The sequence below is a fragment of the Pseudomyrmex gracilis genome, unplaced genomic scaffold, assembly GCF_002006095.1.
Source record: "Pseudomyrmex gracilis isolate BER0280 unplaced genomic scaffold, ASM200609v1 scaffold_93, whole genome shotgun sequence".
NCBI classification, from domain to species: domain Eukaryota; kingdom Metazoa; phylum Arthropoda; class Insecta; order Hymenoptera; family Formicidae; genus Pseudomyrmex; species Pseudomyrmex gracilis.
The window spans coordinates 247,646-273,457 of NW_018020677.1; the positions used below are offsets into that span (position 1 = coordinate 247,646).

Genomic DNA, 25,812 nt, shown 5'->3' on the forward strand with positions numbered 1-25,812 from the left:
TTCTTCTTCTTCTTCTTCTCTTCTTCATTTCCAACGCGCATCCGGCGATTTGTGTCCCGTATCTTTCGCGCACGAGGCAACCTGAATGAAACTGACGTTCCTTCCGTCGCTACTGAACCATGCGTTCCGTTTATTTGTTTTATTATCCCCAGAAGCGGAAATTGTTTTTATAAATTCCTACTTTTTGAGAATTCTCGATATAACGAGTCACAAAAGCGAGATATTGCGTCGAAAAAACAAAACTCTCCAACAAATAATATATACGATGACTGTATAACATCTGTGTGAATACGTCCGGATGTGTTGAATCACGCGGTAATGCCGTGTGAGAAAAAAATATTTCTCCTTCTCTCTTTCGCTGACACGTAAGATCTTAGTTGAAAGTAAATGTATATATAAGAGATAAAGATTTCTACGCGACGGTGCAATATTAATTATTGAATTTTTGCGAGTTTTCAAAGTTCTCTTTCTCTTCTCCAACAATGGAATAGGAAGAAGAGTTGTTGGAAGATAAAATTGAATGGAATAGGAATGAGAAAATTGTTCAAATGTCAAAACGTCATGTCAGAGAGACGTTGCGGAAGAGCGTAGGAAGCACCGGAAGAGGAATGGGAAAGAGCGAAGGAAGAGAGGAAAGAGAAACAGAAAGAAAAAAAGAAAGAGAGAGAAAGGGAGGATAATTGGCGGGACGATTAGATCGACGAACGACTGGGCGCGCGATTACGTCAGACGTTGCTTAATATCTTCATGCGAACCGGTACTCGCGGCGAAGAGGTCTCGCGATTGCACCAAGGTGTAGACACGAACGAGCGAATGCGAGAGAGTCGTGCCCGTCTTCTCTTCTTCTCCTCCTCCACCACCACCTCCTCCTTCTCCTCCTGTCTAAAGAGTCCGCGCACGTTTTCTCCGGATGAGAAGATCGGGCTAAAGGTTCGGCTCTCCTCTCTCGTCCTATGTTCTCTTCGCACTCTCGGGACATTTATGCGCGCGAAGGAGAGAGAGAAACGAGATAAATGCATCTCCGGCGGTCGTGTGGGTGCCGAACGGATCTATCCGCAAGCGGCGCGGCGTTGCATAAGATCGGCGCGATTAGATGCAATCGAGAGAGAAACGACCCGATGAGATGCGGAGATGTGGCGAGAAACAGGTGTTAATTATTTTCGTAATGCACACTTTACGACGACTTTTTTTTTGTCGTCGTGAAAGATATGCTAATAAGAAACGGCGCGAGGCAAAATTTTTCTCCGTCTCGATGACACCTCGAAGAGAGTCATCGAATGTGCGTTCTCAAGAACAGCGTTACAAAAAAAAAAAAAACTATATTTTGAAAATATATATTTAATATTATAAGATAAATTTTTTAAAAAATCGATCTTTTCTCGACAAAGACTTTAAACAAGGACACCGTCTTGGTGTCGCGTCGCATCAATTTTTAACGCGTTGAAAAATTAACTCTGTTAAAGCGAAATTACAACCGTCTTATTTTTCATTATACTATGTAATTCGACTATTACACAGACACATTTGGCATTTATTAATTAAACAAACCTGACGTGTTCGCAAATAGATCTGTTACATCCGAATCCGGATGGATTCGGCGAGATTTTGTTACGACCGTCTCTCACCGAGACAAGACATAACACACGGTCAAACGCGGCGACAGATAAAATACTCGACAGCGAGAGGATCGAGAGAGGAAGCTAAGTTTCTTCGACGCTGACCCGGCGGAACGAGCTCGCTCACGCGTCCAATTGCACAAGTCCCGCTTTCCTCGTGACATAATATTATTTAACCCAGAATAATGCCCGGCGTGCCGCGGCGCTTCTTGCGTAACACAAGCCGGTATTTCGCGGGAGATATACTGGTAGTGTGTGTGTGTGTGTGCGTGTGTTTCGCGAGTAAGGAAGGAGGCCGATTCTTTTATTATATAAACCACCGGCTTCCACACCACGCCTCGAGGAAGGAGCACCGTCGTTTTAACAGAAAGGTGGGAAGAGATTGAATGGGAGGGAGAGGAGAGAAGTGGGTATCAGGAAGTCTCGGGCAAGGGGCAGAGCGATATGCTCGCGAGAAAACTCGCGAGTTCTTTTGCTCCGGGACTCGATTGGATCGGTTCGGCTTTAATTATAGAAATCGATTTATATAACCGCGCGCGCACGGGGCGGGATCGAACCCCGGATGTCTTGCCGCGGAAAGGAATCGATCCGACAATGGAATGGTGTAAGTTTGTATTTTTGAAACAGAAGAGAAAATAACTTCCGTTTGTGTAAATATAGAGATAGACAAAAATAAAAAACAATTCGAGATTTTCTCACTGTATGTAAAATAAATAAAAAGATTCTACTACTGTTTGATAACATGTAAATATTAAAAAATTTTGAGACAATTTTAAATTTTATTAAAATGTAAAATGTAAATATAAAATTTATATCTTTCTCTCTTTATTTCGTGACAACATTCACCGGTAAATGGATGTGTCGTTAAAATATACCACAACGCTCGTTTAGCATAATGCTGGCGAGATAGCGTTTCTGACGCAAAAATCAACACGTCGTAATTTTCATTTACGCTCCGGGATAGGAGGAAGGATTACGTCAAACGTCATCTCGCGCTGCAGAAACGACGATAAGCGCAAATAGCTTTCGGTAATGGGGCGCGCAAGCCCTGTGCAAAGGGCGAGCCACGTGCTAATTTCGATAAAAAGGGTCACGTTCTAGAAAATGATGGCTCGGGAGCGAGGAGCTCGCGTTCGGATGCTTGAGACGTCAAGTTGTCTGCCCGACGATATTCCCCGAGTAATTCCTGATATTAACGCGTTTATTCGCGTTTACTCGTACACGGCCGAGCGAGCGAGCGGCATGACTTTGTGATGGTGAGTCGTGTTCTCGAGTGAGTTTCTCGCATAACGCATTCGCCGGCACTCGTCTATGTATATGCATGCACAAAAGGATCTTGAATCCTTCTTTAGAACCCCCTTAGGCTGACACGATCCAGTGATCTCTTAATAAGAAGTTAAAAAAAAAAAAAAAAAAGGACAAATTATACCTTTCGTCAAATTTGTTTTAAAATCTTACAAAAAATATCTCACGATAAATATTCCGTTCACTTTATCTATAAGTTCTCTGATTCAGGACGAAACTCGTTAGCTAAGCAAAATACGCGATGTTAAAATAACATACCATACAGTTTTATACATCATGCAACATACTTCTATAGAAATTTCTTCAGATGTATTATATGTGTTTTTTTTTTTTACAGCCGCGACGACTCGCGTCGCGGATGAAAATGCCAGTGAAAGGTTTTCCTTGATCAGATCGCTTTTGAATCATAAAATGTCATAATGCGATTCGCGCATTATATTATTTAACGGAGAGTCATATAACGAGCGAGCTGGTCAATCGGCTGGTTAGATAAATCCCGGAATAATTGCGTTTTGCCGTGTCGCGTAAGACAGATCGAAAAACGAGGAAGAAGGAAACGAAGACTGCGAAAAAATAAAGCAGAGGGGGGGAGCAAGAAAATGAGAGACAAAAGATCGCTGCTGCGTTTTATTTTCGATTTCGACGCGCGCTCTATTAAATACAAAAAAAAAAAAAGGTTTCTCTTTAGTAGCGGATTAATGTCGGCGGTAATTTCCAGTTTCCAAGACGTCTAGTTATGAACTTAACTAACGATTCCAGACTACTTCCATATCTTGAAGTCTTAATATTAGTACGGCCGGGAGCGGCTCTTTAATAGAAGTTACTCGTCTCGCGAAGGAAGAGATAAGAAGAGCATTTTACAATCTCTCCGAGGAAACAACTAATGCATCGACAGTTAACATTTAGTAGTCGATCGAAAAAACGAAAGAAACTGTTTTAAAACGTTTTGTTTTGTTTTTATTTTCAATTAATTTCTGTGATTTGTTATTAAATTTAAAAAACGTAACATAACTTTATAATTCTCTCAGTTCGTTCAACAAGTTTGTTTCCGACGACGGATTTTCCGGTGATATATTCGCGCGATCGTAGTTTTTTTTTTTTTTTTTTTTCTCAGTCGTTACATACCGATTAAAAACTTTTCTCAACCGATGCGTGACCTTATATACGAGGATATAAAAGACGGATTTTACGCGAACGACCGAGCGTGTCCCATACGGTATTAGTATTCCAGCGGGTGTGCGTGCCTGTGTTGTACGGTGCTAGTACCTGGCGAAGATACGTACGTGGACGGCGTGCCAGTGCGTAAAGGCACGGCTGTGCGTACATACATCGCTTGACGCGTGACTCGTTGCGTGTATAATTCGGCCCTAAAGGTCGGCGAGCGGTACAAAAGCGTTCTCTTGATACTTTACGTAAAACCGGCGACACCGTCTCTCTTACGAATTTTTACCTCGAACTAGAGAAACACAATCCCGAGACAAGTAATTGGAAATTACTTTTAACGAAGACGCAAAAGTGGATCGGGCATCAATTGTTTTTCACGTTTAATTTCATTGCAACAAAGATATGGAAAAGAAGTAAAAAAAGCTTTGTATGTTGACAAAATTAATTAACGTCAATCACGCGAATTATTATTTCGAAAACGACTCGTTAACGTAATATTACTCTAAGTAGAGATAGCGGAGGAATTTTGTAAAGATGAGTCTCGCAAAATGTTTTTAGACATCTAATTTATTTCCTATAATGAACCGAATAACTAAATTGTATAAGAAAACAAACCGCACGGAGACGTAAATAAACCCGGTACCTACAGTTTTATCCTCGTTTTCGTTTGCTGCGCTTCAAGATCGATCGCCGCGAGACCGGAAGGACTTTATTCATTAGTGTGATAACGCGACGCATTCGCGTCGCAAAGTTTCCGCGCCGGAATACGTCTTGCCGCGCGAGAATCCAGTTTATTTCGCAATAAATTTCTCGTTCTTTGCCGGAGTTCGTTGCGGCGGAGGCGTTTATATACGCGACGCTCAATGTGATTTGCGCCCCGTGTCGGTCCTAAAGGTCGAAGAAGAAAGAAATGCACATACACAGCGCGCGCGCACGCTCCTTGTGCAACGGTCCTTTCTCGATTTACAGATGTCCGCGAGGATTTCTGCCCCTACGGCAATATCCGCGACGCGTATATTATTTGCTGGAGAGAGAGAGAGAGAGAAAGAGAGATCCGAGATCGCACGATAGTACACGGTTGGGGCTTCCTTGATGCAGAAACGCGCTAATATCAGCGCCCGAATTTATCATAATGTGAGGTTGCGATAAACTGAAGAAAAAGAAAGAGAGAGAGAGAGAGAAATCGTGAGAACAGATAATTTTCCTAAAGACGCGTCATTAACAATAATCGTGTGATCGATAGCGAAACCTTTTCAGTCAAGGAATACGTTGCGCAGAAGAGGATGTGTTTTCGCATCCCAAGCGCGCGTTACGAAAGCGGGAATCCCGTGACGTGAAAATTTGATTGTTTTTTCATTCGGAAGATTAAACGCAGAGATTACGCTTATAAACTCAGAGATTACATCAAATTTTATGATTTTATTTTTGTGTCACACTTGTGTCGCCGATATGGTATCTTTGAAGGAGTTAATCGAGCGGAGTAAAGCGTGAAAGATTTTTGTGAGACATTCTTTGTTTTTTTTGCAACGGTTCTTAATTTGTAATAAAAAATTAGTTTTGTCATTTGAACAGGAATTCTCCTTCAGGAATTAGACGAATAACATATTCGATTTTTGCGAGATACATTCTCATTCGTTGCGTACTTAATCCTCTAAAGATAGAAAGGAAGCAAATCACTCTGCGAGTGTGTACATCCGTTCTAATCGGATTCACGGCCGAACTTAATTCTAAATACGCGCGTCCGATAATCTGGAAAGACACTCTTGCAATTAAAACTTAACGTTTTTTTGTTTGTAGTAGATATTCTATTTTTATTTTATATACTTTGCTATTTTTTATATATATTTTATCTTGCAATTTATCGACGAAATATTAAAAACCTCTTGAATGTGATATTTTCTCGCTGCGAGAACGCGAGACTTACAACGCGAAGTGACGTTTCGAACGAAAACAGCGATAAATTGGATCCGCGGAAATCCAATTGTCCAGAATCCAGAATGTTACATCTCGAAATACTCCAATCGATAACAAACAGTTTATTTTTGAATTCTGCTCTCGGTGAACGTGTGTAATAATTCGATGTAAAATTTCACATTTAGCACGCAAAGATGTCAAATCGATATTCGTGATTTCAATAAATTTATCGATCGTCGGTTTATTATACAGAGATGTGTGTGTGTGTGTGTGTTATTAAAATTTAAATTACAAAATATCTATTATTCAAAATATATCGAAAATAAACAATACTTTTTCAAAAATAACTTCGAGTGCTTTGTTAATACGATAAGATAAGCAACTGAGACGCGACTCGGAGAGAGAATTGCGCACGACTTTAAGCACAGGCCAGGAATGAACGATCGAACGAACGTACAAACGAACGTGCAATCCTGCAATTACGCGTTGACGCAATCCCAAGTCGAGTGGTGCGAGGGGCGCAGCAGTCCCGGATTCGCTTTCTCTCATCTTCCACACGGATCGGCTCGGAATGCTGGATTTATCGAACGGGGACGGAACCGAGAAGGGACCTTGATCCTTTCCCGCGACACCGCGGGACTTGGTCTCCTCACCGTTTTCCTTCCCTTTCTCCTGTCCTTTTTTTTTCTGCCTTGTCATTGAAAGTGCACGATATGATGTGCGCCGCCTGCGTGATCTGCGTCTTCCGAGCGCCTCGCTGTGTTATATAATATAGCGTTAACAATAAAGTTCCCGTTCGCCACAGTCGGGCGAATTGCGGCGAATCTTCGGAACGCATACAAGATATATACGCGCGACGTGCTCGTTTTTGCGGTCGCGCGCGACTCGCAGCACATTCATGAGGACGCCGAAAAAAAAAAAAAAAAAAAAAAGAGAACACACTGCGCAAAACCGCACTTCCGGCGAAACGTATGTTTTACGTCTTGTTCGTGGTATGCCCGTTTTTCTGAAAGAAGGGAGTCGGGCAGAGCGGAGAGTGTCAAACGATCAGTTTCGCGTAATCGGTACTTGAATATGAAGTTACGAGACGATTTCTATCGAAAAAGAAAAAAAAGATCGTATCTTTTCTACATATGTATAATAGTTGGTATCCTGGAGGCTTTTCTTCAAATTTTATCTCTCCTTTCATCTCACTTCTATCTGTTAAAAGGGACTATAATATTTTTCATATGAAAGAGAAGGTATATACATGTCAAAAATCTTATTTTTACGGCAGATCCATTTTTCTTCCGCGCGTGAGGGTGGGCCCGGGAAACGTCGCAGAACACGAGGCCGTGTACGCAGGTTTGTCGTAACAGGCACGTCGAACGTATACCGGATGGATCGCCCCGTGTTCCAAGTATTACAAGAGCGATCTTCTGCGTGTCAAGAATGTCGATGCGGAAAGAGAGTCCGCTCGCAGAAGGCACGTCTTCTTCGTCCCGCGCGACGACTCTTGACGTCGATCCGCGTGCGCCATCTCCTCGCGTGTCTCCTCGACATCGCCGTGTGCCAGGGTGTGGCGCCAACTCGGAGAAACGACCTTAGGCGCGACCTCATCCGACAAAAGCCGCGTCGATCGCGCTCATTTCGGTGTAAAGCGCGGGATAAAAGATTGTTATTAATCAAATTACTGTAAGCGCGCACTGAGTACCAATACGCAGTAATACATTGAAATATATCATTGACATTCTTGAAGTCTTTCTTCATTTAAATATTTAAATATAATGAGCATGTTTTTCAAACACATATTTGTTAAACAAAATTTTCATTAAAAAACAACATGCGACTCTTCTATTAAAAAATTTTTATAAAAATAATCGCAAGATTTAACTAAAACAATTCTCTGTAATTGTAATTTTCTCTAACAAATTATTTTAATAAAAACAAATATTTGTGTGTGATTACTGATTTTTGCTCAAACTGACAATTGAGATAGTTTGATTATCATCCTGTTGCTACATCCCGGAATATTTCGGAGCACGTATCGCTTGCGTGGGCGATCGAGAGCAACGTCGGAGCTCGCACGGCGAGTAGACGAGTTTACAATCGCTCCACAACAACCGGTGTCCTGTAAGTGTATCGTCGAGAGTACGTAACAGGAAGTAACGCGGCGCGAATATTAACGAGCGTGTGCGCGGGTCGTGCGCGCACAACGAAAGCGTTTACGGCTCGTTCTCCGCGCCTTCGCGCGTTTTGCAATAAGCGCGTACTGCAGTGCGCACGATGTTTTCGCATCGCGTCGGCCTCTCCACGGCGTTTTATGAAACCTGATGCGAACAACGCGCGCAATACGCGTGTGTGCCCCGCATTCCCAAGTCAAACACTTCGAAAGCTTTAACAGTTAGAAAATGAAAAAAACAAGGAAAATTTTGCGTTGCAGTCAAAACGGTGATAATAAATTGCAGTCTACACAGACTTTCAACATTATCATTTTTTAAAGAAATTTTTAAGAGTGGATTTTGTGATTTTAAAATTTGGAAAAATGTACGCAATTAATGTTCTACAAACGACAAAATAATATATAATTGTATTTGTGTACATAAAATTTTATAACAAGAGATAGTGTTTCTGTGTTTACAATACATATTACAAGTGTCTAACAAACATTTGTTGCTCATAAGAAATTATAAATTTAATCTCATGTTATCTACTTCTAATCATATCATCTAAATTGTCTAATTTACACAAGACAATAAAAACAGAAATCATACATACAAGTTAAGATTATGTGTTAAAAGAGAAGACATAGTAAACATATCAATAGTCACCTTGATTTCGCATTATTTATGAAATTTCTACATGTTGTGAATTTGTGCTCGCTTAAGCAGTTTGTTTCTCAACTGCGCTTAAACTTATTTTGAAAAGGTGGTAAGTCGAAAATCCTAGCTGTGCCAAGAAGTACCAATGCTGAAAAATTGAATTTATCACATGTGTTAAACATATCAAACGCATCAAGTAGAATTATATTTATTCGTTAAAGTTCAATTTTTTTGCAAAATACAAAGTGTCAGGCAAACATACCAGATGCAATCGAATACATCGCTGCTTTTTTAACTTGATTTTGATACTGTTTGGAATGATGACAGACGTATAAACCAGCAGCGACGAGACCGCTGCCACTTAGCAGTCTGCATTCGAAACAATCGCGATTTCTGTTGCTAATTATACTGTTTACCGTCTGTACGTTTGACATATTTCGATGCTCAAGTTCAGACAAAGGTTTACAACAGTATATTCCTGGATAACGTCCGCAGAAGCGTGACTCTTTTAGAGGTTAGAAAAGCAATCACACAATCTGACACAAGCCGCCAAATCCACTGTCATCGATTGTTTTAATCATTGATCACATGATACAAGCAGAAACGAAACCTCATGATTATATTCGCGCCCGAAGTCACTAAACTTCGAAGTAATTTTTGATTTGTCTATCGCAGCACCATTATTGGGTGCGTTCAGACAACTCAACAATTGCGCAACGGTTGAGAGATAATCGCTTATGATTGGATCATACTTTTGGAACCGTAGCAGGTTTCGAAGAATAATCCTATAACAAGGAATGATCTCTCAACCGTTGAGTTTTCTGAACGTAACCATTGTTATTTTTTCAGTCGATCAAAGATGCGTTCCATTAAGCCCGTTCTACATTGATCGCAAGCGCAAACGCAAGGTATAGATCTCGTAGAATTGACCAATCACGCTCGTCAATTGGCTGATTTGATCAATACGATTAGTCAATTCTACCAGACCCGGTCCTTGCGTTTGCGCTTGCGATCAATGTAGAACGGGCTTTACGTTTACGCAAATCTCGCCGCATGGGCTGCGGTCCGTGTCATACTTAAGCTCACATTTATCTATAGTATACGTGACATATGCTACAGATAAATGCGCGATTAAGCATGAAACGGACCGCAGCCATGTAAAGGCAGCCTCAGTCTTCTCCCTACTGGGGTATGTTCCAAAATCTTACCTTGGAAACCGAAAACTATAGTACACGTGACGTAAAATATATCATTTTAGTAACCAAAGTAGGATTTTGGAACGTACCCCTGCTGAGTGATTTTCGTCTGCTTTCTACGAAGGTTGGTGACTCCTTCCTAGTCGGTGACGTTATTTTTGTCTAACTAACCTCTTTCGGTTTTTGACGGAAACTTTTCCAACACATAAACATCAAAAACATTGAAACTTATCTTTGAAGAAAACTAAACAAGATATAAATATGCTACAATTTCCGAAAATATTTGTGAATCACGTGAAATTGTTGGCGAGACCTATTTTACTGATCGCACCAGATCACTTGTCACAACAAACTCGGGTATAATATAAAACTTTTAATATTATAAATACAACAGTTTTTATTTATTCTACATTCTTTATTTTCAAAAGTACTTCAGTAGTTTTTTTTTGCACATATTTTATACTAAAGTTGTATTTTTATATCATTTAATGTATATGTATATATTTTTACAGAATACCTTTATTCTCAAAAGAAGACATCCAGTTCCTCTTTACAAAAAAAATAGTAAACCCCATCGTTTTAAAACAAGACATTTTATATATGATCTTGTCGAAGATGCAAATATAAGAAGGAAAAAACCGCTCGATTTGATTCTGACGCAGTATGTGTCAGGACTTGGTAATGCAGGTACTAGGATAAAAATGCATCCGAACCAAGCGTATGCAGAACTCTTATTGCCTAAATTAGCAGAGTATGCTACTCCCGAAAATATTGAGAAATACTCTAAATTATTGGATCAACAGGATGCACCATTTAGTTCTTCTACTGTGGAACAAACAATGAAATACTTATCGCAAAAGCGAATAACAATGATAATGTCACAGGACGTACCATGGACGTTAGAAAAATGGCATGTAAGAGTAAGCTTTCGAAAAGCTGGTATTTTAGTACCGGAAGATAACATAACATTGCCTGAGAAACCGATATCTGGGCCAAATATGGATATAGAGGGAAAGGAGTTCTACATAACTCTCACAATTAATAATTGCGAGCAAGTGAAAGTGAGATGTAACATACATCATTGGACACCAGACAAGTCTAAACAAGTATACGTTGAAGAGTTTTATAAACTGCCAAACGAGCCAATGTTTCCCGAGGATAAACCAATTTTGGATTCTCTTCCTCCATTTTGGATAGAGAAACCACGGATAATATAATATTGTATATATTGTGCTAAAAAATACACGTAAAATAAATGCTTTTAACGAATATACATAAAAATTTATTTCATTTCTCTTAGAAAATTTTTATAATTTATTCTTATTTCATTTCTTGCTTAATTTATTAGAAGAAAACATTATTTTTCAAAAAACTACAAATAAATGTCTGTGTTATCGAAATTCTAAATAATAATAATAATAAACTTAAAATATATATGCATTTAAAATATATGTGCATTTAACTATAGTGTAACTAGTCAAATTATTGATTTTAGAAAGAGAAAGTGGGGAACGAGGCTAAGACAGTTACTATCTATCTAGAATCAATAAAGCATAAATTTGATTCTGTTTTACCTTCACTATACATTAAATTTAGTTAAGACAAGGAACATGCCAAGTTCTACAAATTGTTAACCTGGAAATCTATAATGAATAATAAAAGAACATATTTGTTATCATAACAATGCAAAATAGATATGGGTGAAAGGCACTTTGTATGGGATGAAGTGTATGAAGGAATAGTTCTGTCAAGGTAAAAAATATTACCTCTTTTTAGAAGACATAATAAAAAATGTTATATATAATTATTTTTATATAATGACTTGTGTTAAATCAGTACAACAAAAGCGGAAGATGACCAAGCTAAAGGACGAAAGAAGGAAGACGTCACCGTTCCTACGGAGACAATTTATTTTCCGCATGCATATTTAAGTTTGAGTTATCGGGAAACGCTGAGTGAGAGTGCAAAGGTGAAAGACCAAGTATAGTAAAGGCTGAAAAATGTGTTTAAATTCTTTACTATAATTAATATATGTAGTATATTGAAAAAAGCTGCGCATTACATTTACAGATCAGATTTCGAAGACATTACCTGAGAAAAGTCGCGCCGAATGAGCCTGACGTTATTATATTGCAAGACATCAAAGATCTCGTCCTTTATCTGCTCGCAACGCCCGTCAGTCCCCAGTTCGTAAACTTCCTTCACTTGACGATTGTCGATCGATTCTTAAGAGCGTTGATCATCTACTTCCAACACTATACGGAAATATGGGAAGACTTGATGCAGGAGCAGGCCGCCACCATGAAGAAGGCACCAAATCCGCTGGCACGTGGACACAGATTTCGATATGCCGAACAGATGCGAGGTCTTCGCTGTCTTGTAGGTCGGGAATACGTGGATCTGATAATGGGCTGCCAGGAAGGGTCGCAATATCACCACATGATGAACACCAAGTCGGTCACGGAATCTCAGGGCGAGAAAGACTTGCGAATCTTCGAGGCTCTGATAAGCGTGGCTCATCGCGTTGTATGGATAGCGTTAAAACGCAAACATTACAATCTGATCGGTACGCTATTTATACAAGAGTTATATGTACAATATAAGTTTCTTCGGAAGGACAGTAATTGTTACAATGATCGCAATTGTGTGTACGTTTTGCAGAACTAGAGGTGCACAGACTATTCCGAACGGAAGCGTATAACACCGCGCAAAGACAAAGCGGTAGTCAAATTATTCAGGATATGTTGGAAGACGATATCCGCGTGCTACATGGTCCTAAAATGACATTGAAAAGTCGATTACTCAGAAACTCCCCTTTACCTCAGGAACTGATATACTCGGATTGCGACTACCGTTTTCTATCTTTAGGTGCGTGATATTTCTCTCTTTCTTTTTTTCTATTGTGCTAACACTATTCAAATCATATAGTTTACTTCACAAGAAGATACACTGTAGCAAAAATACTTATTTTTACTTAAAGGAGTAACGGACATCGAAGTGTACCATCCGACACTTGTTTATCTAAAAAACGCTCTTCACATTGAGGAGGAAAGGTTGTCGAAATTGGGAATCAAAGCAGGCATACTGGGTCACAATCGCTCGGATTACGATATAATGTTAATGCCGGTTGAACCGGAAGAGCCGAAGGAAGTTACTGTTGATAAAAAAGTGGAAGAACCACTACTACGCAGATTTTCTATGGATATAGCTGTAATGGTAAGAACGCGGTTTTGTTATTCTACAGGACTTTAGAAAATTAAACTCCTAACTAGATACAGAAGTGTCGAATGTGTTTGTTTTCGCATTGTGAAGAAACAAGTTCGAGATGTCAAGAGATTAACTATTCCCGATATTGAGGAAGAATTGCCCGAGGAATTCCCGATGAAAGAGATTGAAGTTGAGATATCAAACAAGAGATACGATAAAGTTCGCGAAGAAGCGCGAAAAAAATGGATTCGTCGAGAAATAAAAAGGCGTAAGCGACACAAACAACTGGACACGTACTCTGAAGCAACAACTATAGATTGAGTTTCAAAAACACATTAGGTGTGTGTACATGTACAAAAATAAAATAATATAAATTAATTAAATCTAAAATAAAAACAAGAGTAAAAAAGCCACATGTATAAAATATATGACGTGTAGAAAATGTCAAAAGAAAATAACAAAAAAACAATACTTATATTAAATACTGACACAAGATATATAAATTGAAAAATTGTCAATTTTCTCCCTAAAAATAAGAATAAAAATTACAAATACATATTTTTCTACATTATATCTTTCTCTACATGATAATCTTCCGATGTGTACAAGTCATAACGCTGAAAAATAAAAAAGTCTAATGTGATTTTTCAAGTATTAACACAAAGCAATCGTTACAAGGATGAATGATAAGGATAGTCATATAAACTGAATGCTATAACACAATGTAAAAAATATGCTTATTATATAATTGGTAATGCCTAATCAAGAGTAATAATGCTGATATTTTACAAGAAAAGATACACATATAGATACATCTCAAGCAATGCACTTACGTTATGATTAAATTCGGCATTGTCCTGTGTCTATAAATAATTATTGTTTCTACTTAACTACTGTCATACGTAGTAACAATACATACGTTGCTAATTCAATCCCCAATATGGGTTCGATCTTGCAAATTATTTTGTCTCCACTTGCATTTACATGTGATAAAACTTACTGCTAGACCATTTGCAATCACTCGCATTCATCTAAACATTCATTACTTACTAAAGTGCGGTATGTTCTTCTGCGACCCGTTTCTTTTGAATAAGTGACACGCGTTATTGCAACACAAAAAGAAAATGGAAACATTCTCGGTCTCGTCGATTTTTGTTTTGGCACAACGATTTTGACAATAAAAACTAGATTTCTCTAAAACATCGTCTGTCACTGCACACATGTATACATGTATAATTATTTATTACTGTTTCGCGTAATAACAAATATCTTTTGAATGTTTGTTCACTGGTAGCAAGAGTTACGTACACGGATACATTGGAGTTACTTGTTTCTCACATTTTATTACGATATGTATTAAAAATTATGATAATCCATGTTGTATTGCGCACTTTATCCGTTTTTTTTTAATATTACTAACTGTTAGTTACACCACGTATATAATGATGTTGCAGTAACAATTTACTGTGCTACACACAATATCTATAAGTCAAATGGCAGTACGTAATTTAGCCCATTCACGCGAACAATGCACCAATCTAGTTTTACTTTCAGAATCTGTGCCTGCACATATACATTAAAAAATTCTCTCCTAAAATAATTATCGAAGAAAATTCCTTTGAAATGTGTATATGTGAGAACGATATTTTTTTTTTTTTCCTGATTCTGACCAGTACAAAGCGTGTCATCTTTTTCATTTAAGGCTGCAAAGCAAGTTGCACATTTAGTAACAATGTTGAAAAATGAACGTTGTTCTCTCAACGCTAATTTGTCTTGCCCATTTTCATATTTCACTTAGATGCTACAACTATTCAGTGAACATCTGTCTACATGAATATATAATACAGAATAGACAAACTGACAATATATTGATTATGCACATTATCGTATTATCGAATAATCATGTTTAATAAATGTGATTACTTGTAGCTGTATTATTGCAATCAGATAAAAGAACGCGTGATTATTTTTTTTTCTTTATATATCAACATTATGTATATTTATGTAGACATATGTATAGTTTTCTTACAAATTCAGTCGTGAGTTTGTATAAATATATTCTATGCACAGAGTTTCCTAATGAGAATTAAACTGCGTGAAAAAACTGTAGTTTTTATTTAAATACATATTCGGATATATTTTCAAAAAGAATGATACTGTGTGTGTTTGCATAACGTTTTATCTCGAACTGAATCATTGATTATTCAATGAGCTGCAAATTAATGAGTAAATTCTACTACGACAATTTTCACTACTAATGAGAATTATACACATACAAAGTAGTTACGCGAATATCAAATATTTTTTCCAATTATTTTTCAATCATTAGATTACTCTTGGCTCGTGAGCCAAAATTCTTTCAATTTCATCATTATAAATATATGATCGATATATAACAGACAAAATCATTACAATCAGTCGCAAAAATGTTTTTTGTACCTATCGTTTGAGTAATTAGTAATTAAACATTAAGTGTAGTTCAATAAATATGTGGTGCTCTATTAGTTAAAGTAATTTAGATAATTCCTGCTAATTAGTAAAAACAAGCCGTGTATATATAAAAATGAAAACCACGTACCATATTTTTAGCTCGTGTGTTGAAAATCTAGTCTCGCTCATGTAACACTGCTCTCTTCCCTTCACTTTGTTTTTGTTGTTGTTGTTTCACATTCTACTGACGCTCAAAACTCGATTGCAATCTATCAATTTACATCTACAACAATTTCTCTAAGCAAATTTTTCTCACGTGCAAGTCAAAATATCTGGGAATAAGCTACAAATATATTGCGAATACGATGACGACGCAAGAAAGTGTCCGTGATTATTTGTCTTAAAGGATGGAATTCTCGGTTTTTTTTTTGTTTTTTTTTTGTTTTTGACGTCTTTTTTTTACTCATCTGATAAACCTATCCGTGCACTCGACGCTGTTATTTTTTTTTTTTTTTTACACTAAATTCGTAAGTTTGCTATTGTGTTTTTCTTTGTTGCTTTTTTTTTGTTACTTTCTGTATGTCAATCCCTGCCATTATCTCGGACTTGCGTGGCTATATAATAACAGTCTAGAACGCAATTTTACGTTTAGCAGCACAAACAGTACTTCTTTCTACGTTACAGTAAGGAACACACGCGAACTCATTTCCGAAAATTAATAGATTAAAACTTATGGGGCTACGAGGCAATGTCCGACATAAGCTGAGCGAGCAAAGCCGGCTCTAAAAGTCCATGAGTTTGCCCCATTCTCTCCAAATTTCGTACATCTTTATCAACTTCTTCCAAAGCCCGTTGCAATTCCTCTTCCTCTTCTCTCGACGGTTCATAATCACCATTCCTACCTTCTATAAATCAAAGTATTTTTCTAATTAATTCTAATATATATTTCAAGAAATATACACGTAATCAGTTTTGAAAGTTAGAAAGTATAAAAAAAAAACAAAGATGTTACAATTACCGATAAATAAGTCGTTGAAGGCATCCGGAGGCAAGTTGTTGAGCACGTTACCGAAGTCATGCTCGGCAGAATCCAAAGAAGCGAATACTTCGTTATCTCCAAGTTCAACTTTGAGTCCGCTGCCCAGCCCGAGAGAACCTAATCCCAATCCTAAATTCAAGTTAGACGTATTTGAACTTCCTTGCGGTATAGTCAAATTGTTTAACGTCTTGGCGTGATTTTCACTACAGTTTATTTGGTTCATGTAGTGATTGTCCTCGTGCATCAGCGCAACATCCTTCGTAGTCTCCATTTTGTTCGAGGGTGGCCGTTTGCGTTTCTTCGGTTTAGGCTTAGGTTTAGGCTTTGCTGGGATGGTGGGAGAAGTTGGTTTCTTACGAGCTTTCTTTGGTTTGGGTTCTTGGGCTTTGCGGAGACAATTGTCTCTTTTTCTCGCATGTTCTGGACAAAGAGGTAATTCGTGCGCGACATCAAACACAGGAACACAACACTGTGTGTTGTCACTAAACTTGGCAGTGCAATGCTCAAATAAGAGCTGATCTCCATTTAACATAATGTGGCGGGAACAATGCCGGGTACAAGGCAAAGACGTCTGTTGGCATCCTTCTGCTCCGCATAGCCCGCCGACTAACAGCGGCCCATTGAGTACTTTACTGGTGCTCGGAGAATCACTCAGAGCTCTCGCGGTAGAAGCAGGATCTTTGGAAGCGGCTTCTAACAAACACTTGACTCTATGCCGCAATACACCTTCGGTGTCAGCTCCATCAACACTTAGTTGTAGCAATTGCCGTTGTAATTGCAAACGTACTTGCGACAATCGAGCCGCACGATTTGTCGTCGCGGATTCACTGGTGAACCAATGACGTTGATAAGTTGTTATTTCATCTCCGCTCGATTCGCTGTCCGATATTTCATCTCCAGCTCTAGGATAATACAACAGAGTATGGTCCCGACTTTGTTTCCTACGTTTTAATCTTTGTAAATTTTCAATATGCCGCTGTTTACGCTGAACTACGTTAGAAAATTTATGATCTAAATTTTCCTCGATGCTACTCTCAACATTTGTTTCCGCCGTAGCGTTAATGCCGATAGTCTTGTAGCTTGCATCCGGCATGGGCGCTACTCTTATTCTTTGCTTTATGCATTTTCCTTTCGATTTGTTGTTCTTACAGTTTTGCATTACTTTTGAATGTGTTGTTGGAACCATGTTAGCATTTCTTCCCACTGCAGTGAATGGTTCTGGTTCACTGAAAATGTACGGATCAACATCTTGTTGAGCCTCAGTTTTCAGCAAAGCCTTCAAACGGTCCGAAAACTTCAGTTTATCCATGTTTGAATTTTCGGTAATAGGGACCTTCATTGGTTGCTGCTTCTGTCCAGATCTGTTCCACCTGCATTCTCAAATCCTCCAAGTCAACTCTCTTCCTATCTAGGTAAAACTTAGTTCACGCTATGTGCCAAGAGCCAAGTAACAAACTATATCAATTTAAAAATATAATACTGTAAGTATGAAAAAAAATGTCTTATTGTGTTATTATCACAGATATTTGTTATGTTTGCTAGGTAAAAAAAAACCCAAACTTATTAGCATTAGGATAACATGTAAAGATATTGTACAAGAGATATAGCAAGTTAAAGATAATACAGTAAAAAATAAACGTATGAACCAGTCACATTTGAGTATACTTATCAATGCATTATGTTTCTGATTTTTCTCACTTCCTCGGATACACATGTATAAGTAAAGTCATGGAACTTGCGTCAGATTTCAGTAGTAATTATACAGAATGATACATGTACAGCTTGTAAAACAATTCTTTTGTCAATTTGATACCCGAAATATTATTTTTACAAAGATAATACTTTAGGTGTAATCAATATTATTTAAAGCTAAACAGTACTAATAGGATTCACATTAATCACTTGGATTTGTATCAATATATGTATACATATATATATATGCAACAGAGCAAATTATATGAGTTTCCTGGTTCAAGCAATAAGCGTGAACTTAGTCCATTGCTAGATCAGGATAAAAACAATCCTTGCCTCGCATAGTAGTCTTAAACCAAACGTATCCTACACATGTCTGAGCACCCACGTTGGGCAGATGTCAGGGACGACGGACACTTCCAGAGACTTTTTGTGTTTCGACGATCTCAGAAGCGGGACCAGAGCCATATCATCAAACGTGATTTTCTCTCCACTGTTGACATAAGCACACACGACGTCGCTCTGATCAACGATGTTTTTTTTGGTTAGGTTAGGATTTGCTCGTTACATTGACAACAGGACATCGTGCAAAATACCGTGATGGGGGTGTCAGCGACGTGGCCAGAAGCGCTCTCCGGACGAGTCTCGCAGCATTTCGCACCTGGTGAACGGATCGGATCGCTCGTAATCGGTTGTCGGAAGGCTGCCTGTTGTTAACTCCGTGTTTCGGTAGGGTGCAACTGAGGTTGGAACGGCAACGGGAATCGCTCTCCCGACAACGGCGATGTCTGTCTCACTGTTCAAGCACGAGTCGATCTTTGACTGCGAGCAGGTCACTTTCCTCGAACAATAACTCGGAGTGATTCACGCACAAATTTCAACATTCATCGAGATAATAACATTAGGGAAAGACATGTCAGAGAAAGACGTGCGGGGAAAGCAAAATGGCCGACGCGGCGCACACGGGCGTACATGAAAAATCCCTGAAATTTCGCTACGGATACGGACACTGTACTGTTTTCTATGCCGCGCGAAAGTCAATTAATTTTATACGATACTATGAGCACGAAATGTTTTCAACAAAGGATCGTTTTACGTGGCTGTCAGCAGCGAGATTACCCGTTTCTTGTGCTTTTTTTTTTTCTTCAAAGATTAACATAACCTGTACGCCAAGTCATCGTCGTACATACATGCGCCAGTGTGTGCGCGACGATCTTTTTCTCAGCGATTTTATTTCAGCGCTGCTACCCTACGTATCTCGCCGTGTATGAGAATTCTAAAAAAATATTCAAAGAAATTCATATGTACATGCGTTAGTGTTATTAGCATAACAAGAGAAACTGGAACTTGTTATCGCTCCACAAGTCGTTCGATTTTCGAAAGTTATTTTGAAATTCCGTTTCATCAGTCAAATGGCATAACAATGAACTAGCTAGCAACAATTCTGGAACGCGTGCGCGTTCAAAGCTATTCAACTTATGCTGGTATTTGTATCATGTAAAGATGTCGAAATCACGCATGCTATCACGGAACCATCTCCAGATTTTTGAATAGACTTTTGATTCCTTTTTTTTTAAAGGCGATTTTAATTTAATCATTGTTTCGCAAACACACTACCTACTTTTTAATTGTTTACTTTCAAAAAAAAAAAATTTCACTTCCACTTTCGAATAATTTACATAAAAAGAGAAATTTTACTTTTGCAAATTTAAAATTACATAAGTGTAAAAGAAACAGCGTGAATTATTGAACATTTTTTAACATTTTTTTTACTTTAAATTCATAAACTCTATTTAAAACTTAAAATACAAATAGAGATGTACCTCATGTGAGAAAAACATCGGTGTTTCTCGGAAGACGATCACATTACTCAACACACACGAGTTTGTGGATGTGCACGAACGCTGATAGAAGTTGCTGTTCAATTATCAGTTTAGAAATTGTTTGTACATCTTGTGTATGTATTTACAGATTGCTTATGTTCGCAGAAAGAGATCCGTAATTTTTACTTTTATAGTTTTCAGCTCTTGTTTTATCCGTAAAACTAACAAGTCTTTTTGTTTCAGAGACTAACTCTTCATGGGTAAACTCAAAAATCTGAATTTTTTTTATTACAATCGCGTTCACACAACATTCTAAATCTGAATGACCTTGCGATATTTACAAAGCTATAACATAACCAATCCGTTATAAATGCAAATATCGCAAATCAAATGTAATAACAAAAATTTTACTCATTATTTTGACTGTACGTGTGTATATGAATGTATTACAATTGTGTAGCTTATTAATAAATGATACGCAGTTACAAGTAAAATTATATGTATAAATTTTTTATGTAACTTTTTTATACATATATATTTGTGTATATATGTACATTTATTTAAATTTATGAGAATTATACAAAATCAAAAAATGCAAAAAAAAAAAATTGCCACATTCGGAGATATCAGAATTTTACATGCTGTCTTTTGTAAAGATATTCGTAAAAAAAATCATAAAATTATATATATAAAATTTAATTATAAATATCTTTTAAATTATATAGTGTTTCATTTATAAAGTTTTTTCTCTCTTTTTTTTGAATGAAAATCAAATTAAAACTTTCAAATGCATTTTTGTAAATTAACAACTCTGTGTTATCACAAATGTTTATCTTTCAACAAGGTGCTATACAACAAACTGTGTACACTTGACACATACTTCATAATCCCAATGTTTCTGCTGAAAATTGGTGCAGAACTTTGTTTATCGAAAAGTTCCGTCCGTACGCAATATCATGTGCATTGAACACACTACACAACATAAATGTAACACTCTACAGGTTGCTTTTTACAGTCTCAACTTACAGAGACTTACAGAACAAATCCCTAAGTGGATAACAAATAAATTTGAAAGTCTTTTACAATTATTTAATTGCTAAATGCAATTGATTCTTAAAGCAAATAATTAATGAGAAAGTAATTCATTTCTAGAAAGTACTGAAACAAAAAACATGTAACACATTTGAAAACAAAATATATAGTACATTTGTGATTCTTTCTAAAATAAACATGTTTATATAAATATGCACAATATAATGACTGACTATTGAAAATACGTATTTGCAGTAATGTTGCGAAATGCCATAACAAGTGATGTAAAATTATGCAGTAAAAAGTATTGGCAATTTATATCAATTATTGAAATAAAACACAATAAGCCAACATTACAAAACAGAATTAGCAAAATATAATAGAAAAACTGTCACTTGTTTGTTTAATTTGCCTTGAATGTTGAAAACTATCTTCTTGGAATATTCTAATTCTTCAGTTTGAACCGTTTTGACGATAAATTCTTAGTTCGAGGTAAATAGTTCGTGGTAGACCCAAGGGACGGTAATTCTTTTATTACAAAAGTTGTATTTGCAAATTGTTATGAAATAGTCACTGGATCTTCGTTACGTTGTTCGTCGTTGAGGTTTCTGTCCTTTAATAACAACTGGCCGGCCTTTTATGAAACCTCGTTTACGCCGTGCGGTCTGAAACATCAATGCCCGACCCCCCATAACTTCAACTACGTTTCCAGATCAACTTACGTGTACTAATGAAAACGGCAAAACGATACGAAAAACCACCAAAATTAAAAGGTTCTTCTTCTTAATCTAACGTCTGAGACATAAGCACCAACCTTTTTACTAATGTAGGAATTTGCGCGACGAGTTATAATCCGCTCGGAGATCGGAATTCTTGGTCTATTGAACTCTACCGGTTTCTTCACCCTGTATATAAAACATTTTGTAATTAACACGGAACAATAATTATAGTATTTTTTTCATGCAACACACAAATTACAGTAAACTTGGAAACAAATTGTAAGACTGCTGCGAATTTTACCTGTAAATCCTGACAAGCCAATGCTCAGTGGTATAAGCTTCTTCCAGATATGTTAGCTGAAAGTTTTTATTGCCTATTTCCGCGTTACGAGTACGGTCGTAACCGTAAGGCGTTCGATAGTCTATTTTAACGTCTCCGAATCGATAATAACTCAGCTTGTACATCAGCGAGTTCAGCAAAGTCGGGGAACCTTCGGCGTCCACGCGAAATTCTCCTTTCTCGGTGAAGTAATCACTCTCGCGAATATCCTGCGGATGTTCACCCTCGGCAATTCGGACCATCCATAAAAATTTATTGATATCGTCGCCGGAGTAGCCGATCATTCCGCCAAATATGATCAACACATAATCGACATCCAGAGACGTCATAATCTCGTAAGCCGCACTTTCGTTCGAGCTCATAGCCTTGCCGACCAGAGCTATATGCGAATTATTCCATGTATTATTGTCCACGAGCGTAGTTCTACGTAAAAGTAACGTGATAAGATGTTACATCACAAATCTCATACATTATTCATCAAATACTACACAATCCTATGAATAGTGATGCATACCTGTTAGCCATACCGGCAATCTGGTACCCGTAATCCCACCAACTCATAACTCTAGCGTCATTGGGTGTGTTCTGAGCCAACCAATAATAAGCCTCCCGAAAATCGTCAAGTATTGCTCTTCCACCATCGTTGCTGTAGGATGCCAGAACTATAGACGGGCTAGAGTAGGCATTGCTGGTCACCCACGTGCAGTGTACGGTAAACATCATCAACAACATAAGCATGGCGATAACGACGATGTTGCGAAGATTCGCACCCAATCCGTCACCATTATTCTTTGTTCTTTCATGCTTCATTCTACGAAGTTTACCAGCTTTGTCGTATAATGCTCTACCGGGGCTTCTTTCTCTTTCTTCTTCACTCTCATCAGTCTCGCTACCGTTGCGATCATTTCCCTCCCTGTCTTCTTCCTTAAGATACAATTCTACGAGTCTGCTGATGGCAACGCCGGCTAGCATACACACTACCGGAGTCAGTGTCAACATAAGTCTTACCATCACACCAGCGAAGTAAACGGCACTTATGGAATACAATATAACTGTGAAGAGAAAAAAGAGAATAAAACAAGCGTAATATGTTATTGAATAATTATATTTTATCTTAAAATACGTCTCCATTATCGATTCTTACCAAACACACGTTCATCATTGACATGCTTAATACAGTACCAAAGACCAACGGGAAATGTTGTAACGAGAATGTGTAAGTCAAAGAAAAAGCTGAACCAAGTCGTGGGTTGATGTTCCGATACAGATGCTATTATAGGAATATGTATTTTGGCGTAGCCGGTATCCCATAGCGAGTAAAATCTACCACTCCAAGGAGCGACAACACCGGCATATGTTAACGCGATCAAAACGAACAGAAGTATAGTCGCGGTTACAGCTACTACACTCCCGAAATATTTCATCTCGGACTTGGTAAGTACAGTTCTTAAGTATCTGTAAATAGAAAATTGCAATAAAACATTCAGATGTTTATCCAAAGACTTACGATTCTATTTTTACGAATAATATATATGCAGATTAAAATAACATACAGCACTCAAAAATGATGCATACCTAAGAGCTGCTACAAAAATTAGAAGACCAAATACACCGCCTGCTGCCATATGCTCAGAAGTCCTGATCGGTTGAAAGCCAACAAATGGTATTTGCATACTCAGTAAAAGTCCAAGAACATAAAACGTAGTGTAACTGGTAAACAATCGATTACTAAAGCGGTTCATGACCAACAGGGCAAATACATGAAGTGGAATTAAATTAATTATGAACACATAACCTCCCCAAGCGGATACCATGTAGAAGTAGGACAGGGCAGTTACACTTGCCCAAAAGATGGAACCAGTTTTGACTGATTTAACCCAAAGATAGTAGGTAATTTGCAACGCGAAGATCGCAATTCCCTCATTGTCATAACTGCCGGCTACTGATCTTGAGATATAACCAGGCACAATTGCAATAAAGCAGGCCGCAAACAAACCAGCACCAGCACTCCATATTTCTTTAGTTAACAAATAGGTCGATATGGCAGTAAGGCCACTAAAAATTGGAGCTAAAAATACACATATGTCTCTTATATGCACTGGTATGTTCAGAGAATGCAGTATATAATGTATTGATCCAGATGTTATCATGAGTCCAGGATAAACAGTTCCGCCAACAATTCGACCCAGTGGATACCATGCACGCTCATCAAACCAATTCAGAAAATTGTAGAATCCATGTTGAACCATATAAGCTGTTGCTCTGTAGTTAAACCTAAGATATGAAGATATATATATTTAAAATTCTATATATACAATCATATTATCAAGCCAACAAAAAAAAGAACTTTTTTTATTTTCTTAAAGTAAAACTTTTTTTATTTTCTTAAAGTAAACTAATGATAATTGAAAAAAAATTTTTCAGTTGTTCTAAAAGATACTTATATAATTTGCATAATTGTACATACATATATACATATATATATATATATATATATATATACACATATATTTATTGTTTCTACATAAAATAAAACTATTGTAAATCAAATTTATATTAAATTTATATTTTTTTTTGCACTGCAAGAGAATAAAAAAAAAGCAGAATGAAAAAAATTTATGCAAAAATTTGTCACATAAGAAATGTAAAAGCAGATTCTTTTTTCGTGTGTCGTCAAAAATATCAGTTAAATGAATCGCGACAAGTTACGTACCAAGGATCAAACTCGTGTATGATACTCTCGAACCGTATGACGGCGAAAAGTCGCGCGGCGAAACCCGAGATCCAGGCGAGCAGGAGAACGGTGAAGGTAATCAGAGAGCTGAGACCGGCGGCGTTTGTCAACGTGGACGTTTTCATTTGCTTGGTCGTCGATCTCTTGTCGGAATACGTGACTTTTGCGTTCGCCGTACCGGACGACGACGACGACGACGAAGACGATTTGTTCGGATGCATGGTCTGTCGCGTTGCGCGTCTGCACGGGCGTGCGTTTAGATATATATCGGTCTGATGATGTTCACGACGACGTGGCGTTCGCCATGCGTGAGCGAACCATTCGCGATACCGCGTGGACAACGGATTACTTACTGGTTAAAGCGGCGCGCAACAAAATTTATCAAACTCGCTGTCAATGCCTAAGCTGGGAGGCTAGGACACGTCGAACGCCGGCTACGTGTTAATCATGACTTCCATTTTTATCATAGCAGCTGCGATAAGTTGCATAAGATACAGCTGAGTGAGAGAGAAAGAGACAGCGCGCATATGATCGAACATGCGCCTTTCGCCATGTATCAATTTTCCGAAATCTCGTTTGTTGATTGGTTTTTGTGTCGCTATGTGTCGCCATTGGGTGCGTTCGGGAAGCGCGCTATCAGCGCTGTTGCATCATTCTATCTTTATTGCTCATTAGATGTAAAACAAAGATAGAATGACGAGATAGCGCTGATAGCGTGCTTTCCGAACGCAGCCATTTGTTTCACCAATCGTGTTCGATGCGTTCTTCGTACGATGTGAGAGTGAAGCGAGCTTTATGAA

The 25,812-nt window shown here is 37.9% G+C and overlaps 4 protein-coding genes and 1 long non-coding RNA gene across 11 annotated transcripts; 2 read left to right on the plus strand and 3 right to left on the minus strand.

The window, feature by feature from the left end:
* Positions 1–8,798: 8,798 nt before the first annotated feature.
* LOC109855611 lies at positions 8,799–9,484 on the minus strand. The gene is made up of 2 exons (XR_002250322.1): positions 9,063–9,484; positions 8,799–8,948 (listed from the first exon to the last, which is right to left on the minus strand). It is a non-coding gene; the product is annotated as an uncharacterized LOC109855611 (long non-coding RNA).
* A 640-nt stretch (positions 9,485–10,124) lies between these two features.
* Positions 10,125–11,583, plus strand: LOC109855622 (39S ribosomal protein L9, mitochondrial). 2 transcript variants are annotated; one of them, XM_020430073.1, is made up of 3 exons: positions 10,125–10,353; positions 10,509–11,217; positions 11,492–11,583. In XM_020430073.1, exons 1-2 carry the CDS (start codon positions 10,258–10,260, stop codon positions 11,211–11,213), a joined length of 801 nt encoding a protein of 266 aa, XP_020285662.1. In that variant the 5' UTR covers positions 10,125–10,257; the 3' UTR covers positions 11,214–11,217; positions 11,492–11,583. The 2 variants fall into 2 exon arrangements, with proteins under 2 accessions (XP_020285662.1, XP_020285661.1); XM_020430072.1 differs by lacking the exon at positions 11,492–11,583 and having other exon boundaries at positions 10,509–11,267.
* A 77-nt stretch (positions 11,584–11,660) lies between these two features.
* LOC109855621 (protein phosphatase 1 regulatory subunit 36-like) lies at positions 11,661–13,609 on the plus strand. 2 transcript variants are annotated; one of them, XM_020430070.1, is made up of 6 exons: positions 11,661–11,748; positions 11,833–11,965; positions 12,034–12,562; positions 12,658–12,864; positions 12,977–13,212; positions 13,309–13,609. In XM_020430070.1, the coding sequence occupies exons 1-6, from the start codon at positions 11,693–11,695 to the stop codon at positions 13,522–13,524; spliced, it is 1,377 nt and encodes a 458-aa protein (XP_020285659.1). In that variant the 5' UTR covers positions 11,661–11,692; the 3' UTR covers positions 13,525–13,609. The 2 variants fall into 2 exon arrangements, with proteins under 2 accessions (XP_020285659.1, XP_020285660.1); XM_020430071.1 differs by having other exon boundaries at positions 12,067–12,562.
* A 356-nt stretch (positions 13,610–13,965) lies between these two features.
* LOC109855626 (INO80 complex subunit D) lies at positions 13,966–19,504 on the minus strand. 4 transcript variants are annotated; one of them, XM_020430080.1, is made up of 3 exons: positions 18,961–19,504; positions 16,652–18,857; positions 13,966–16,538 (listed from the first exon to the last, which is right to left on the minus strand). In XM_020430080.1, exons 2-3 carry the CDS (start codon positions 18,009–18,011, stop codon positions 16,372–16,374), a joined length of 1,527 nt encoding a protein of 508 aa, XP_020285669.1. In that variant the 5' UTR covers positions 18,012–18,857; positions 18,961–19,504; the 3' UTR covers positions 13,966–16,371. The 4 variants fall into 4 exon arrangements, with proteins under 4 accessions (XP_020285669.1, XP_020285670.1, XP_020285668.1 ...); XM_020430081.1 differs by having other exon boundaries at positions 16,652–18,886; XM_020430079.1 differs by having other exon boundaries at positions 16,652–18,042; positions 18,701–19,503.
* A 1,499-nt stretch (positions 19,505–21,003) lies between these two features.
* On the minus strand, positions 21,004–25,524 carry LOC109855625 (dolichyl-diphosphooligosaccharide--protein glycosyltransferase subunit STT3B). 2 transcript variants are annotated; one of them, XM_020430075.1, is made up of 7 exons: positions 24,992–25,522; positions 23,854–24,552; positions 23,423–23,733; positions 22,793–23,330; positions 22,240–22,701; positions 22,034–22,124; positions 21,004–21,884 (listed from the first exon to the last, which is right to left on the minus strand). In XM_020430075.1, the coding sequence occupies exons 1-7, from the start codon at positions 25,231–25,233 to the stop codon at positions 21,804–21,806; spliced, it is 2,424 nt and encodes an 807-aa protein (XP_020285664.1). In that variant the 5' UTR covers positions 25,234–25,522; the 3' UTR covers positions 21,004–21,803. The 2 variants fall into 2 exon arrangements, with proteins under 2 accessions (XP_020285664.1, XP_020285665.1); XM_020430076.1 differs by having other exon boundaries at positions 21,822–21,913; positions 24,992–25,524.
* Positions 25,525–25,812: the final 288 nt, after the last annotated feature.

What these genes read in the sequence shown, in the direction of transcription:
- LOC109855622 (XM_020430073.1), top strand. Translation starts at nt 10,258, where the DNA reads ATGCTACAATTTCCGAAAATATTTGTGAATCACGTGAAATTGTTGGCG. An exon ending in ACTTGTCACAACAAACTCGG is followed by an intron (nt 10,354 to 10,508) that starts GTATAATATAAA and finishes ATATTTTTACAG; the next exon opens with AATACCTTTATTCTCAAAAG.
- LOC109855621 (XM_020430070.1), top strand. Translation starts at nt 11,693, where the DNA reads ATGGGTGAAAGGCACTTTGTATGGGATGAAGTGTATGAAGGAATAGTT. An exon ending in CAAACATTACAATCTGATCG is followed by an intron (nt 12,563 to 12,657) that starts GTACGCTATTTA and finishes TACGTTTTGCAG; the next exon opens with AACTAGAGGTGCACAGACTA. An exon ending in CTATGGATATAGCTGTAATG is followed by an intron (nt 13,213 to 13,308) that starts GTAAGAACGCGG and finishes CGCATTGTGAAG; the next exon opens with AAACAAGTTCGAGATGTCAA.
- LOC109855626 (XM_020430080.1), bottom strand. Translation starts at nt 18,011, where the DNA reads ATGAAGGTCCCTATTACCGAAAATTCAAACATGGATAAACTGAAGTTT. An exon ending in CTTCAACGACTTATTTATCG is followed by an intron (nt 16,539 to 16,651) that starts GTAATTGTAACA and finishes TTTGATTTATAG; the next exon opens with AAGGTAGGAATGGTGATTAT.
- LOC109855625 (XM_020430075.1), bottom strand. Translation starts at nt 25,233, where the DNA reads ATGCATCCGAACAAATCGTCTTCGTCGTCGTCGTCGTCGTCCGGTACG. An exon ending in TGGCTTGTCAGGATTTACAG is followed by an intron (nt 22,125 to 22,239) that starts GTAAAATTCGCA and finishes TTTTATATACAG; the next exon opens with GGTGAAGAAACCGGTAGAGT. An exon ending in ATTCCTACATTAGTAAAAAG is followed by an intron (nt 21,885 to 22,033) that starts GTTGGTGCTTAT and finishes TTGATGTTTCAG; the next exon opens with ACCGCACGGCGTAAACGAGG.